This window comes from Vanellus vanellus (assembly GCF_965231255.1).
Source record: "Vanellus vanellus genome assembly, contig: HAP1_SCAFFOLD_147, whole genome shotgun sequence".
Taxonomy (NCBI): Eukaryota; Metazoa; Chordata; class Aves; order Charadriiformes; family Charadriidae; genus Vanellus; species Vanellus vanellus.
In genome coordinates, this window is record NW_028126926.1 from 168,763 (window position 1) to 183,968 (window position 15,206).

Here is a 15,206-nt window from a genome sequence, read left to right on the forward strand (position 1 = left end):
ATTAAACCCGGACCCCGTTATCCCCTATGCCTCCTTCCCGGGGCACCAATTTGGTCATGAGCAGTAGCCACGTTGGGAGGCCGTGGGGTTTATTAATTCATGTGTTACGAGCCGGTTGTTTTAACAAGGAGTCACCGCCTCCAGCTGTGAACAGAGAGCCACAGGGCCAGTGTCCTCCTTGCTTCAACAAGACCACCAGAGAATGGCGCTGTGTGGGGAAGGAACACCTCCTGCCCCACGGCAGACAAGCCCGGCTGGCCACGCTCCAGCCCTGCACCGCATCGGGGGGTTCGTCAGGCACCGCTTCCAGTGCTGCTGTGATATCTTGGGTTGGGGATGAATTCCAGTGTCCAGGGAGGCACCAGGACTATGGGGAAGTGCTGGAGGAGAGTTTTCATGCCGAGGGAAGCACTGGAGGGACACTAAGGCAGCGTGACACAGCCTGGGAAATGCTGTGTGTCCCCATCCCCTCTTGTTCCAAGCACTGACCTGAACTATTGACTGTAGCTACAGAGGATGTTCTTGTGACCACTGAACTCAATGCCACCCACACTGATAACCACATCGCAGAGTCTCTCCTCCAGGCAAAGCTCACTAAAGATGGTGCAAAGCACAGCCCTCATCTTCCTCTCCCTGGGTGAGGATGAGTGTCGCTGGGAGCCAAGCTATCGCCCACATCACAGCCTGTGGCAGTGGAAAGTGCTTCTCCTGGAGGTGCTACAGCGCTTTGTCTGTGCCCTCACTCCAACACCGTCTCCCAACCCCTGCCTGTCTGGTGGCTCTGGAATGTGCCCCAAAGTGAAATCACAGGCGCAGGGGTGACCCGGGACCGGCTGTGAGCCCCCGTGCAGCTGGTGCTTTACCTCTATATTGATTCATGGGTGGTGGAAAATGCTCTGTGGGGGTGGTTACAGCAGTGGGAGCAGAGCAACTGGCAGTGCAGAGGTAGACCCATCTGGGCTGCTGAACTGTGGCAAGACATTGCTGCCCAGATAGAGAATCTGGTTGTGAAAGTACATCATGTAGATGACCACGTACCCAAGGGTCAGGCCACTGAGGAACATCAAAACAACCAGCAGGTGGATCAGGCTGTGGTGAACTATTCATAGCTTGGTGGGCCCATGACGCCTCAAGCCATCAAGGAAGAGATGCGACATATAGATGGGCTCGTGACCAGGGGGTGGACTTGATCACGTTCACTATTGCACAGGTTATCCACGAATGTGAAACGTGTGCTGCATTTAAGCAAGCCAAGCGGTTAAAGCTTCTTTGATATGGAGGACGTTGGCTGAAATATCAATATGGGGAGGCTTGGCAGATTGGTTCTATCACATTCCCTCAAACCCGCCAAGACAAGCGCCACGTGCTCACAACGGTGGAAGAAAGCACCGGCTGGCTGGAAACACACCCTCTGCCCCATGCCACCGCCCTGAACAACTATCCTGAGCCTTGAAAAGCAAGTCTGATGGCGACGTGGCACCCCAGAGAGAATTGAGTCAGACAGTGGGACTCATTTCCAAACAGCCTCATAGACACCTGGGCCAAAGAGCATGGCATTGGGCGGGTGTATCACATCCCCTACCATGCACGAGCCTCTGGGAAAATGAAACAATACAACAGACTGCTATAAACTACACTGAGAGCCATGGGTGGTGGGACCTTCAAAAGTCGGGATACACATTTGGCAAAGGCCACCTGGTTAGGTAACATTTGAGGATCTGAATATGTTCAGGAAGACAGTCTGGGATATTCCTGACACAGGCAAAGGCAAAATTATCTGTTGGATTTCTTTATTTTAAGGCCCTGAGTGCACTTGGTGGGTGATGCGGGACGATGGGGATGACCAATGTGTTCCTCAAGGGGATTTGATTTTGGTGAGAATGGCAAATGAATCAAATGATATGATATTTATTGCTAAATTACCACTATATGCTCTACCTACGGTATTACAGTGAGAGTGACCTAAATTAATGAAGAATGAACTTTGATGAAACTGAGCAAAGTGCAGAAGTGATGGAACCAGAATTGGCTGCAGCAACTGGCACCCGGGAATTGTCTTGAGATCGACATCTTCAACCCACAGATGATGGGCATGGGGCATGCCGGCTACACCAGCTGCGAGCTCCAGATGCAGCACGCAACAAGTCAACACCACACCACGTCTCCTGCCGGGAAAGACAGTTACAACAGATGGAGCCCAAAGGCATGGACTAAATGAACTCAAGGGACATTTCAGTGGGATGGGCCATGGACTAAGGGAATGATATCTGTGTGCATATATACATATATGAAAGACAGGAAAATGGTGGTGATTTATGGAAAAGTGTAAGACCTGGGCATGAGGTAGATGGTATAGAATAAGGGGCGGACGCTGTCCTGGTTTTGCCTGGGATAGAGTTAATATTCTTCCTGGTAGCTGCTGTGTTTTGGATTGACTATGAGAATAACATTGTTAACACATATTGTTTTAGTTGTTGCTGAGTGATGCTTATATTAAGTCACGGACTTTTTCAACGTCCCGTAGAAGGTGGGGGGGCACAGATAAGACAAGCTGGCCAAAGGAATATTCCATCCCATAGCCGTCATGCTCAGTAAGTAAATGTGAGTCAGCTTGGGGGCAGGGATCGGTGATTACTTCTCCAGACAGGCGGGGCAAATAATCATTGTGTGGTGACAGCAATTTGTTTTGCATCACTTTATTCTAGATATACTTTATTATTATTATTATTATTATTATTATTATTATTATTATTATTATTATTATTACTATTATTATTACTATTATTATTATTACTATTATTATTATTGTTACTGCTACTGCTTTTATTTTCTGTTACTGTTCTATTAAACAATATTTATCTCAGCCCATGTTTTTTTTTTTTCCCCTGCTTTTCCCTTTTCTCGCTCTTCTACCTGAGACATCCCGTTTCATTTAAGAGCTGTTATCTGTCCAGCCACCCCTGACACAGTGTTGTGGAAGAGACAGACACAGTAGGATCAAGCCTCAGAACAAGTAGTATAAACCCAGAAAAATATCAATCAGCAGGATTATGACAAGAGAAAAATTAGGCTCATGATCTAAGATAAGCCTTGGGCAATGTGCAGAGAAGGGGTAGCAGGTTATTTTCGGTGAAACAGCGTCCATTCGGCTTGTTTCAATAGGGCATCCTTGAGCTCCTGGTTCCTCATGCTGTAGATGAGGGGGTTCACTGCTGGAGGCACCACCGAGTACAGAAATGATACCACCAGGTCCAGGGATGGGGAGGAGATGGAGGGGGGCTTCATGTAGGCAAACATGCCAGTGCTGATAAAGAGGGAGACCACGGCAAGGTGAGGGAGGCACGTGGAAAAGGCTTTGTGCCGTCCCTGCTCCGAGGGGACCCTCAGCACAGCCCTCAAGATCTGCACATAAGACACCACAATGGAAACAAAACACCCAAAGGCTAAACAGACACTAACCACCAGAAGCCCAACTTCCCTGAGGTAGGAGTGTGTGCAGGCGAGCTTGAGGATGTGGGGGATTTCACAGAAGAACTGGTCCACGGCATTGCCCTGGCAGAGGGGCAGTGAAAATGTATTGGCCGTGTGCAGCACAGCATAGGGAAAAACACTGCCCCAGGCAGCTGCTGCCATGCGGACACAAGCTCTGCTGCCCAGGAGGGTCCCGTAGTGCAGAGGCAGGCAGATGGCAATGTAGCGGTCATAGGCCATGATGGTGAGAAGAGAAAATTCTGCTGAAATGAAGAAGCCAAAAAGAAAGACTTGAGCAGCACACCCTGCATAGGAGATGGCCCTGCTGTCCAAGAGGGAATTGGCCATGGCTTTGGGGAGAGTGGTGGAGATGCAACCCAGGTCCAGAACAGAGAGGTTGAGGAGGAAGAAGTACATGGGGGTGTGGAGGCAGTGGTCGCAGGCGATGGCGGTGATGATGAGGCTGTTTCCCAGGAGGGCAGCCAGGTAGATGCCCAGGAAGAGCAAGAAGGTCAAGAGCTGCAGCTCCCGTGTGTCTGCGAATGCCAGGAGGTGGAACTGTGTGATGGAGCTGCTGTTGGACATTTGCTGCTTCTGGGCAGGGGGACGTGGTCGAGGTCTGTTACCAGAGATTTCCCTAAGGAAAATGAAAGCCATTTCCCATAGACTTTGCCCCTCCTGTAATACGCCCTTTTCCTTTTCCAGGAGACATTCCTCAGCTTCCTGACTCGAGCTCTGGTTTACTCTTGCTGATTGTGCTGTGAGGAGGGAAGAGTTCCTGGGAAGAGAGGGGTCCGTGCCGATGTTCTACCTGTTCTGATGGAAACACCTACAATGCAGAAGGGCTTGTCAGCATCTGCACATGCACTGCTAAGGGACCAGGATGGCAGAAGGCAGTTGGAGAGGCTTTGGGTATTTTACAGCTCCCCCACCTCCCCTGAGCATTGTTCTGGGATGTCAGAAACCCTCAGCATTTCTGCTGCACTCCAGGAGAACAGAGTGAGTGCTGTGAGACATGAGGATTGCCTGGGGCAGAGAGCAGAGTCAGGGGAGATGGTTTGTCCCTCCATCTTGCACTGTCATGAGATGGAGGGGGATCACCCTCTTCTATTATGCCATCAGACACTGCTGAGAGCAGAAGGATCCATCTCAGACTATGAAATGTCTCACACTTTCTCAAGTCTCAGCAGCCCACCTCTAGCCAAGGACACCCACGGCTCATTTCACCCACCCAACAGCATTTCCTCAGTCACAGAGTCTCTGTGTTTCTCTGTGGGGCTTTGCGATAACACAAAGGTGCTATGGGACAGGTTGGCATCCTGGAGGGCAGCTCACAGCTTCCATGGACACCCAAAGGACATACCCAGTTTTTGGCATCTCAGTGAGAGAAAATGGACTCCTTCCCCACCCCCACGGCCTACATTGCCCACAGCCCCACAGGTCAGAGGAAAGCTGGGACACTGGTTCCCATGGACACACCGGCAGGAGTGGAAGAAGATCAGTGTGGGACTCTGCAGCTGAAATTCCCATCCCCAGGGAGGCTGACAGCAATAAAAAGATAACTTTAAAGGAGACATGTGGAGAAACCAGAAGAAATCCCATGAGGGTCTGGCTGGGAGAGGCACGGGGAGAGGCAGCCGGGCACTCAGGGCAGCATTACCCTCACCCTGCTGGGCACGCCACCGCCCAGACACTGATCATGCAGGGCAGGTGCCCTCAGCCCCACCGCTGGGCAGCAGCAATGGGGCACGTGGCAGGAGGGATGCCCTTCGCCTCTCCTGCACTGCCGGGCACAGAGCTGACTCCCACCCCAGAGCCCATGGCCGTGAGGGCTGAGGGCTGTGCTGGGTGGCTCAGGGAAGGCATCTGCACTGCAGGGGTGGCTGGAGGTGCCCCTATCTCCCCTGCAGCAGGGCTTCCAGGAGCAGCTCCCTCCTTCCCTGCCCATCTCCACTGCCTGGAGCTCTCCCTGCCAGCAGCCTTTTCCCTGCCCCCACGTCTCTTCCCTGCCAGTGCTCGCAGACCCCATGGCAGCCCCCGTGTGCCCAGCCCTGCCCTGCAGCCTCTGCGTGTGTGCAGGGGCTAAAGGGCAGGTGCCACAGACCCTGGTGAGACTGGAAAGGGGATGCTGGTGCTGTCTGTAGCCCCCAGAGCTGGAAACCGAAGACACAGACTCAGGAAAGCTCCTTATCTCTACATGAACCCTCCTTTGATCTTTCATTTGAAATTCCTCTTGGACATGTGCTACTGCCCACCCAGCCAACGTAGAGAAGAAACAGCAAAAGAAATTTACCTTCATATTAAGGGAACTCCATCTTGAAAAGTCCCTCCAGGAATGACCAGAGGTTATCTGGAGGTGTAAAGAGCCCTGACCCACACAGCACCCTCTTCAAAGCAGAATGACCCTGCCCTGCCAGGGGTTGCTCCTTCCACCCAGAGCTCCTCCCCACAGAAGCTACGTGGGACGTCTCTGGGCAGGCGGAGAGCTGACCCTGGCAGGCGGCAGAGTCCCTGCCCCGGCACAACGCCCCCGGGCTGCAGGGACCCTGCTGGCAAGGACAGCCCTGCCCACCCCTGCCTGCACACCCACCTTCACAGCCCTTTGACCATTCCTGGGAGAAGGCAGCCGTCATGCTCGTGCCTCTGATGGTGAAGCAGGGAAGCCCCAATCTAGAGAATGTCCTCTTCTTCCACAGCAGAGAAGTGTGAGCATCCTCCTGAAAGATCCCACGGGCTGTGGGAGGTGCCAGCTGTTGGAGATCTCTCCAGCTACTGCAGCTGCTCTGCTTTGGGAAGAGTTCTGCCCCCTATCGTCCTCAGCATCCTCCCTCTCCAGACTGCCTTCAACCTCTCTCTGCCTCCCTGCTCTGCCCTCGCTGCCTGCAGGCAGTGCCCTCAGCCCTGCTGCGCTGTGCAGAGGAGCTGCTCCTGGGCAGAGCTGTCTCTCTGCAGCGCTGCCCGCTTGCCAGGACCTCCCTCCGGCCCAGCAGCCCGGCCCAGCTCAGCAGCAGAGGACCAGCTGGGACTTTCTCTGCCTCCTCCCCGCACTGCCCCAATCCCTTGAGGCGTCCCTGCACCTCCAGGGCTGACAGCTCCTCCAAGGCAGCGGGGTCTCTCCTGGGGAGCAGAGTTTGAAGCACAAAGAAGTCATCACCGACTGTCCCTCTCTGAACCCTGGACGGATCGATCCCTGTGGTGGAAAGTGCTCTGCCAGGTTGTGCAGACCCACAGGAGGTGTCCATGTTCCCCTCTGGAAACCCCCATTCCTGCCCCATTGCCAGGCAGGGCACGGAGGCAGTGACGGGCCGGGGATCATTCCCACCGGTGCAGGGCAGGGATTGAGCCAAGTCAATGAGGCATCTCAGCTCTCAGCAGTGTTCCTGAGGCTGGAGGGACATTCTGCTTCTCCAGTGCACCCCACAGACCCACCAGAGGGAGGATTCCTCTTGCCTCAGCTCAGCTGCCCAAAATCATTGTGAGCTCCTTCTCTGAGCTGCCCTGTGAGCAATGGAGACAGAGGCCAGGAGGGAGCTTTTCCGATGCAAACACCTGGTGGCATTTGAGGTGCCAGAGGTGGTTCAGGACACGTGCAGGGAACTGCATGCTCTAATGGAACACTTTTGAGAGACAGGGCAGCATCGGTGGGCACTGGTGGGGAATCCCTTTGGCAAACAGAAAACATAGAAGATCACAGAATCACAGGATCACAGAATCACAGAATGGTAGGGGTTGGAAGGAACCCTTGGAGATTGTCTAGTGCAACCCCCCTGTGAAAGCAGGGTCCCCTACAGCAGGCTGGACAGCAATGCAGCCAGGCGGCTTTTGAATATCTCCACAGAAGGAGACTCCACAGCCTCTCTGGACAGCCTCTTCCAGATCTTTGGTGCCCTCAAAGTAAAGACATTTTTCCTTGTGTTCAGATGGAATTTCCTGTGTTCCAGTTTGTGCCCGTTTCCCCTTGTCCTGTCACTGGGCAGCACAGTCTGGCCCCATCCTGTTGACACCCGTCCTTTAGAAACTGATAAGCATTGAGGAGATCCCCTCTCAGCCTTCTCTTCTCCAGGCTATACGTACCCACCTCTCTCAGCTGATTCTCATAAGAGAGGTGCTCCAGTCCCCTGAACATCTTTGTAGCGCTCTACTGGACTCTTTCCAGTAGTTCCCTGTGTTTCTTGAACTGGACACAGTACTCCAGATGTGGCTTCACCAGGGCAGAGCAGAGGGGAAGGATGGCCTCCCTCCACCTGCTGCCCACACTCTTTTGTAATGCACCCCAGGAGAACATAGGCCTTCTTGGCCACCAGGGCACATTGCTGGCTTATGGTCAACTTATTGTCCACCAGGACTCCCAGGTCCCTCTTAGCAAAGCTGCTTTGCAGCAGGTGAACCCCCAACCTTTACTGGTGCATGGCATTTTTCCTCCAGGGTGCAGGACTCTACATTTGCCCTCGTTGAATTTCATTATGTTCCTCTCCACCCAGCTCGCCAGCCTTTCCAGGTCTCGCTGACCGGCCTGCTGTTTCCTGGGTCCTCCTTCCTGCCCTTTTTGAAGACTGTCATGACTTTGGCTCTCCACCAGTCCTCAGGCACCTCTCCTGTCCCTCGTGACCATTCAAAGATGATGGAGAGCACCTTTGCAATAACATCTGCCTGGTCCCTCAACACCCCTGGGTTCATCCCATCAGGGCGGTGGGTGTCAAGTTTTCCTAAATGATCTCTAACTCGATCCTCCTCAACCAAGGGAATGTCCTCCTTTTTCCAGACTCTTTCTCTTCGCTCCTGGGCCTGGGATTGCTGAGGGCCGGCCTTAGCAGTAAAGCCTGAAGCAAAGAAGGCATTCAGTAACTGCACCTTCTCTGCGTCCTCCGTCACCAGGGCACCCACCTCATTCAGTAGCAGGCCCACATTTTCCCCGGTCTGCCTTTTACTACTGATGTGCTTGGAGAAGCCCTTCTTATTGTCCTTGACATCCCTGGCCAGGTTTATTTCCACGTGCGCTTCAGTCTTCCTCGTTACATCCCTACTTACTCTCTCAATGTTTATATACTCCTCCCAAGTCGCCACTCACTTTTTCAACATTCTGTAAACTTCCCTCTCGCACCTGAGTTTTTCCAGAAGGTCCTTGCTTGTCCATGCAGATTTCCTGCCTCCTCTGCCTGATTTATTACTCATAGGCATGCACTGATGTTGAGCTTGGAGGAAGTGGAGCTTTTCTATTAATCAGCTCTCCTGCACCCCCCTTCCTGCCAAAGCCTTTGCCCATGGGATTCCTCCAAGTATGTCTTTGAAGAGGCCAAAGTCAGCTCTCCTGAAATCCAGGCTTGGAATTCTACTTTTTGCCCTGCTTCTTCCACACAGGATCCAGAACTCCACCATCTCATGGTCACTGCAGCCAAGGCTACCCCCAGCCTTCACATCCCCAACTAGTCCTCCTTTATTTGTCAGTAAAATGCCCAGCAGTGCACCTCTCCTTGTTGGTTTCCCCACCAACTGTGTCAGAAAGTTCTCATCAATGCTCTGCAGAAACTTCCGGGACTGTGTGTGCCTGGCTGTGTCTTTTCCCGCAAATATCGGGGTGGCTGAGGTCCCCCGTGAGAACCAGGGCCTGTGACCATGAGGCTATTTCCAGCTGTCTGTAGAAGGCCTCATCAACTTCCTCTTCCTGATCTGGTGGTCTGTAGTAAACACCCACAGCAGTGTTTCCCACATCGCCTGTCCCTTAATTCTTAACGATAAGCTCTCAACACGTTCTTCATCCAGCTGCAGGCAGAGCTCAAGACATTCCAGTTGCTCTGTCTTGTAGAAAGCAACTCCACCACCTCACCCTGCTGGCCTGTCTTTCCGAAACAGTACATAGCCATCCGTGACAGCATTCCAGTCCTGCGAGCTATCCCACCATGTCTCTGTAATTGCAATGAGACCATGGCCCTGTGGCCATCATCCCCTCTGGAAGGGTTTTGTGGAAAGGAAGGCTGGGACGCTGTGTCAGGGTTTTCACTGAAGGAAGTATTGACCCAGAAGCCTTATCATTTTACTGCTGTCCTTCAGTCTTTGTGCCTAACACATGTCCTTCAGACACATGTCCTTCAACACATAACCTCCCAGAAATGGAGAAAGTATGCCAAAGAAAAAGAAGTCATTATCAGGGGATTTGTTGGGAAAGAGCACAGGATGGGCTCAAAGATGTCTCCCTTAACTTGTCAATGTCTTCTTCTCCTTCAGCAGTGCGCCATGCCCAGAGTAGCTGTTCAATAGCAGCTCCATCACCCAGTTCCTCCTTCTGGCATGTGCAAACACTCGGGAGCTGCAGCTCTTGACCTTCGGGCTCTTCCTGGGCATCTACCTGGCTGCCCTCCTGGGAAATGGCCTCATCATCACCGCCATCGCCTGCGACCACCTCCTCCACACCCCCATGTACTTCTTCCTCCTCAACCTCTCTCTTCTGGACCTGGGCTCCATCACCACTCTCCCCAAAGCCATGGCCAATTCTCTCTGGGACACAAGGGCCATCTCTTACTCAGGATGTGCTCTTCAGGTGTTTGGTTGTTTTATTTTTTTTTTCTTTTTCTGTGTTGCAGCAGAGCTTTCTCTTCTCACTGTCATGGCTTACAAACACTACATTGCCATCTGCCAACCCCTGCACTATGGGACCCTCCTGGGCAGCAGAGCTTGTGTCCGCATGGCAGCAGCTGTCTGGGGCAGCGTTTTACCCTATGCTGTGCTGCACACGGCCAATACATTTTCACTGCCCCTCTGCCAGGGCAATGCCCTGCACCAGTTCTTCTGTGCAATCCCCCACATCCTCAAGCTCCTGTGCTCAGAAACCTACCACAGAGAAGATGCAGTACTTGTGATTAGTATTGTTTTTGGATTTGGTGTTTGTTTTTTTTTATTCTGCTGTCCTATGTGCAGGTCTTCAGGGCTGTGCTGAGGATCCCCGCGGAGCAGGGGCAGCACAAAGTCTTTCCCATGTTCCTCCCTCACCTCCTCATGGCCTCTGTTTGTCAGCACATCACCGTTTACCCACCTGAAGCCCCTGTCTATCTCACCTCCCTATCCCTTGACCTCGTGGTGTCAGTGCTGTACTCGGTGGTGCCTCCAGCAGTGAACACCTCATCTACAGCATGAGGAACCAGGACCTTAAGGATGCTCTGAGAAAAATGATGGTTGGATGTTTTTCAGAAGCAATAGAGTGCCTGTTTTCTTCTGCACAGCATTCAGAGTGTAACTCATAGCAGGTCCAGAATGTCTTCTCAGGTTTTTGCTGTGTGTGTGTTTCTTTGTTTTTCTTGTTATAATGTTGTGCTCAGCAAAATTTTATTATTCTTCCCACTTCTAATTCATTGTGTACCTGTAGAATTTGACCCACAGAATGTGTAAATCAGGTGCAGTGCTCTCTGTGTATTCAAACAAAAGAAAGGACCCTGCAGTGACTTGTTTGTCTTAGATCCTTCCTCTGAGACCTCTGTAAAGACACAGGGCAGTGCCTGTGTGCAGAGGTGGAGGGGAATGAGTCCCAGCACAGCAGCACTGCCAGGGCGCACCAGCCTCGGTCTTGCCAGAGCTGCTCTCTTGCCACTCCCACGCTCTCCTTTGGAGCCCTTGTGTAGGTGTAAGCCTAAGGGGTCACAGTGCTGCTGTGTGGTAGTCCTGTGACTGCAGGCAGGGACAGGCCATGAGCACTTCTGTGACACAGCTGACCTTTATAACGGCATCTCCATTATGACAGGGGATGTCCTCAACACAGTGCTTGAAAGCTTCGGTCTTCTTCCAAAGTTGCTCTCAAGAACATGCTCAAGGAATAGACTCTAAAGAGCCTTGTTGCTTTGTTTGTTCTCTTTGGGCTCAGTGCGATGAGATTGTGGTCCCAGGATGGCCTTCTAGGGACTTAGGGCTGGTTCAGGTGTTGCTTGTTGGTGGCCAGGGCCCATGCAGACAGTGAATGGTCTCCAACGAACCTGCCTGGGGCTCTGCAGCAGTTCATAGGGCTGATGGCAGAGCAGCGTTTTTTCTGGAGAGACTTGGGAGCTGCCAGAAGAGCACAAGGGATCTGCAGGGACAGCGTGTGCCAGGGAGTCAGCAGTGAATGGTGCCGACTGAGCACGAGCCTGTCCATTGTGGTGTCACCCACAGACAACACACCAAATCTGTGTATGAGCCTGCAAATGAGAGCTCTGCAGCCACGAGGGAGACAGCTGGCACAGGGAAAGGAGTCTGGCAAGTGATTCATTTTACCCTCAGTGAACTTTCACAGACTGGATCCAGCGCAGCACCCAAACACATCTCACAGCACTGGAGTAAGGCAGGGTACCTCTGAGCACCTTCCATGGCCACCTAAGAGCCTGTGTGGGAGGTGCTCAGTGGCAGTGACCACCATCAGCTGGGTCTGCCTCCCAGCCTGACCAGCACAGCCCAGCAGAATCAGCCCATTCGTCCTGGGCACCACAGCCCACTTGCTCTGCAGAGCAGCATCACCAGCTCGGGGGCTGTGGGGACCATGGGGACAGGGCGCAGCAATGACTGGCTGAGCCAGCACAGATGTGCTGACCTTGGGAAAGGCTCTGTGGGCAGGTGGGATGTCCTGGGAGAAGAGCAGGGAACGGTGTGTGTGCAGGGGAGACATGGAAAGAGAAACACTTGGCTGTGAGTGCCAGCTTGGGCCAGGTTGCCCTGCGGCTGGGACAGCAGAAGCTGCCAGAGGAGCGCCGGGGCCAGGACTCTGTGCTTTCCTGGGGAGCGCCACTGGTAACGGGGGCTGCACGCTTCCTGGGATGGGATCTCCAGGACATGACAGCAGAAGAGACACTGCTACTTACCTCTGTTTCCTCCTTGCTGCAGGGCCCAACCAGACCGGGCTGCTCTGCTCGGCTGGGGAGAAGGTAGAGGAGTGGGGAGAGCTGGGAAGGGGCTGGGATGGCTGGGCTCAGAAATGCTGGGGAAGGAGAAACACCAATGTACAGCTAAAGTGTGTGAGCGTGCAGGGTAGGGGCACACAGCAGTGTCCTCACACAGCCCGGGCTCCTGGGAGAGACACACAGGAGCAGCAGAGCAGGGTGGTCTCTGCCTTTGTTGATGGGACACCCCAGGGAAGCTGCCCCGGGGCAATCGTCACAGGGCAGCCACTAACAAGCACCGCTTCCAGCACTGCCCTCTCACCCAGCTCAGAGAGGTTGTTCTTCCCTCCACAGAGGGACATTGAAAGATGAGGTGTGAAGACCATGTTTGCGTTGTACAGAGGAGACAGAAGTATACACATTGCGTGCGGGTGGTAAGATGAACCCAAGTGAGCACAAACGCCATCAGCTGTTCTTAGGGGTGCCATGAAGGACTGTGGGACAGACGGTGTCCTGAGGTCACTTCACCTGGAGAGTAAGGTCCCCTGGGAAACCCCCTTAATGCAGCACTGGAATGTGCATCCTTGAACTGAGGTACCCCTTGTTAATTTTTCTCGATTTGGGGCATCTCAGATGAGTGAAGAGCAGGAGGACACATCACAGGGCTGAGGTGCCGGCCAGCCTCTGGGACTGGCAACAGGAGGCCAGGGAGACACTACGACTGCTGCAGTTCTCTGCCTCTGCCTGTGGAAGGGAAGGACTCGTGTCTCCAAACACCCCTGTGTGTACGAGGAGTGCATGAGGCCAAATGAGGTGGGGACACCTCACAGCCCTGACATTTGTGTGACTGACTCCAGGAACAACCCCCACCATCCCAGTGAGGTTCATCTCACCTGCCTTGGACAGGCTCATTACCAATTCCCCTGCCTGCTATGTTATCCCTCCTTGGCTTTCTGGCCAAGAAAGGGGAGGGGGACAATCGAACCTCCTTGATGCAGTTTCCCCTCCTGCAAATGGGGAACATCACCAACACTTTGACACATCTCTTCATCCTCTCTTATGACTTGCCCCGTATCTTCTTGCATTAAAAGGCTGCCAGGCTCTTCCTTGTTGTGCATGATGGGAGGAGGAAGGCCAACGGGCATCAGCTGAAAAACATGAAGAAAATCTTTCTCCCCATCAAGATAGTCAAGCACTGGAGGAGATCTCTCAGAGAGCTTATGTCATCTCTATATTTCATGGAATCATAGAATGGTTTAGGTTGGAGGGGAATTTAAAAACCATCTACTTCCAACCCTACTGCCATAGGCAGGGACACCTCCCACTAGACCAGCTTGCTCAAAGCCCCATCCAGCCTGGCCTTGAACACCTCCAGGGACGGGGCATCCACCACTTCCCTGGGACACATGTTCCAGTGCCTCACCACCCTTGGAGTAATGAATTTGTTCTTAATATCTAATCTCAATCGCCCCTCTTTCAGTTTAAAACCATTACCCCTCATCCTATTGCTACACTCCCTGAAAACAGTGCCTCCCCAGCTCTCCTGTAGGCCCCCTTTGGGTACTGGAAGGGTCTATAACGTCTCCTTGAAGCCTTTTCTTATGCAGGCTGAACAACCCCAACTCTCTCAGCCTGTCTTCAGAGGAGAGGTGCTCCAGCCCTCTAATCATCTTTGTGAGCCTCCTCTGGACTCACTCCAACAGTTCCATGTCCTTTTTCTGTTGGAGGCTCCAGAGCTGGATGCAGTACTCCAGGTGGAGTCTCACAAGAGCAGAGTAGAGGGGAAGAATCACCTCCCTCGACTTGCTGGCCATGCTGCTTTTAATGAAGCTCAGGATGTGCTTGGCTTTCTGGGCTGCAGGCACACATTTCTGGCTCATGTTGAGCTTCTCATCCACCAACACCTCCAAGTCCTTCTCCTCAGGGCTTCTCTCTATCCATTCTGCACTCAGCCTGTATTTGTGCTTTGGTTGATCTCCTCTTGCAACTCTAAACTTCAAACATTTTTGGTGTTGTTATTCTCTTTGCTTGGTTTTGTCTTGTTTTAATAAGTGATTTCTCAGCGATTTTGTGTGCTGCCTTTGTTTGCAAAGGCAAGTGATCATAAAATTGGGGTGGGATGCATTGGCAGGGACACGGGAGCGCGGTGCCAGTGTAGGTGCCTGGGACCCTCTGCTCAGGCTCCAGCTGCAGCTTCCCAGGGGCTCTGGTCTCCAGCAGCTCCTCTGGGACAGCGGCCAGGCCCAGGCAGGTGCTTCGGAGACACAGGGTCCTCTGGAGGTACCACTGGGTACTGATGGTCAGACAGCGGAGCACTGCCTGGAAGCCTGAGACATTTTGACATGTGTATGAGCACGACCTCATCAGCTAAAACAAGAGAATACTTTTAATAAACATTTGGTGTTCTCCCATGAGATGTAGATGAGGAGTTTTCAGGATGTCCATTGACAGCAAGACGAGAGCTACTGACCTTTCCCTCTCTTTGCATTGTCAGGACTCTCTCTCTCAGCCTCTGAATTTAATCTCCCTCACCTTTCACGTATTTCCACCTATCCTAAAGGAAGTGACCATGTCTGAAGGCACCTTTCCAGCCGTGCATGTGCACAGAAGCACTTGTGATTGCTCTCTACAATTCCCTTCCCCTTCCTCTTTCATCATTCAGACACCTCTCAACAATCCCACTGCTGCTTTGAGCTTCAGGCAGTTAAAATTTGTCTTTCACTAGTCTGTTGAATTCTGGTTTTAGGAAACTCTTCATTTGTGCTTATTTCCAGAAGAACAGGTTCAACAAGGCTTTAGGTTCAACAAGGTTTCAGGTTCAAGAAGGCCAAGTGCCGGGTCCTGCCCTTGGGTCACAACAACCCCACGGACACAACAGGCTTGGGGCAGAGGGGCTGGAAA

At 52.7% G+C, this 15,206-nt stretch overlaps 1 protein-coding gene across 1 annotated transcript in view; it reads right to left on the minus strand.

Moving 5' to 3' along the window:
- Positions 1–3,120: 3,120 nt before the first annotated feature.
- The window catches only part of LOC309685623 (olfactory receptor 14I1-like), a gene marked incomplete at both ends in the record, with an annotated part of 45,586 nt that continues 33,500 nt past the window's right edge, over positions 3,121–15,206 (minus strand). The window contains one exon of the mRNA XM_082501361.1: positions 3,121–3,776. Within this exon, the coding sequence (XP_082357487.1) occupies positions 3,121–3,776 (656 nt within the window). The remainder of the gene's footprint in view (positions 3,777–15,206) is intronic.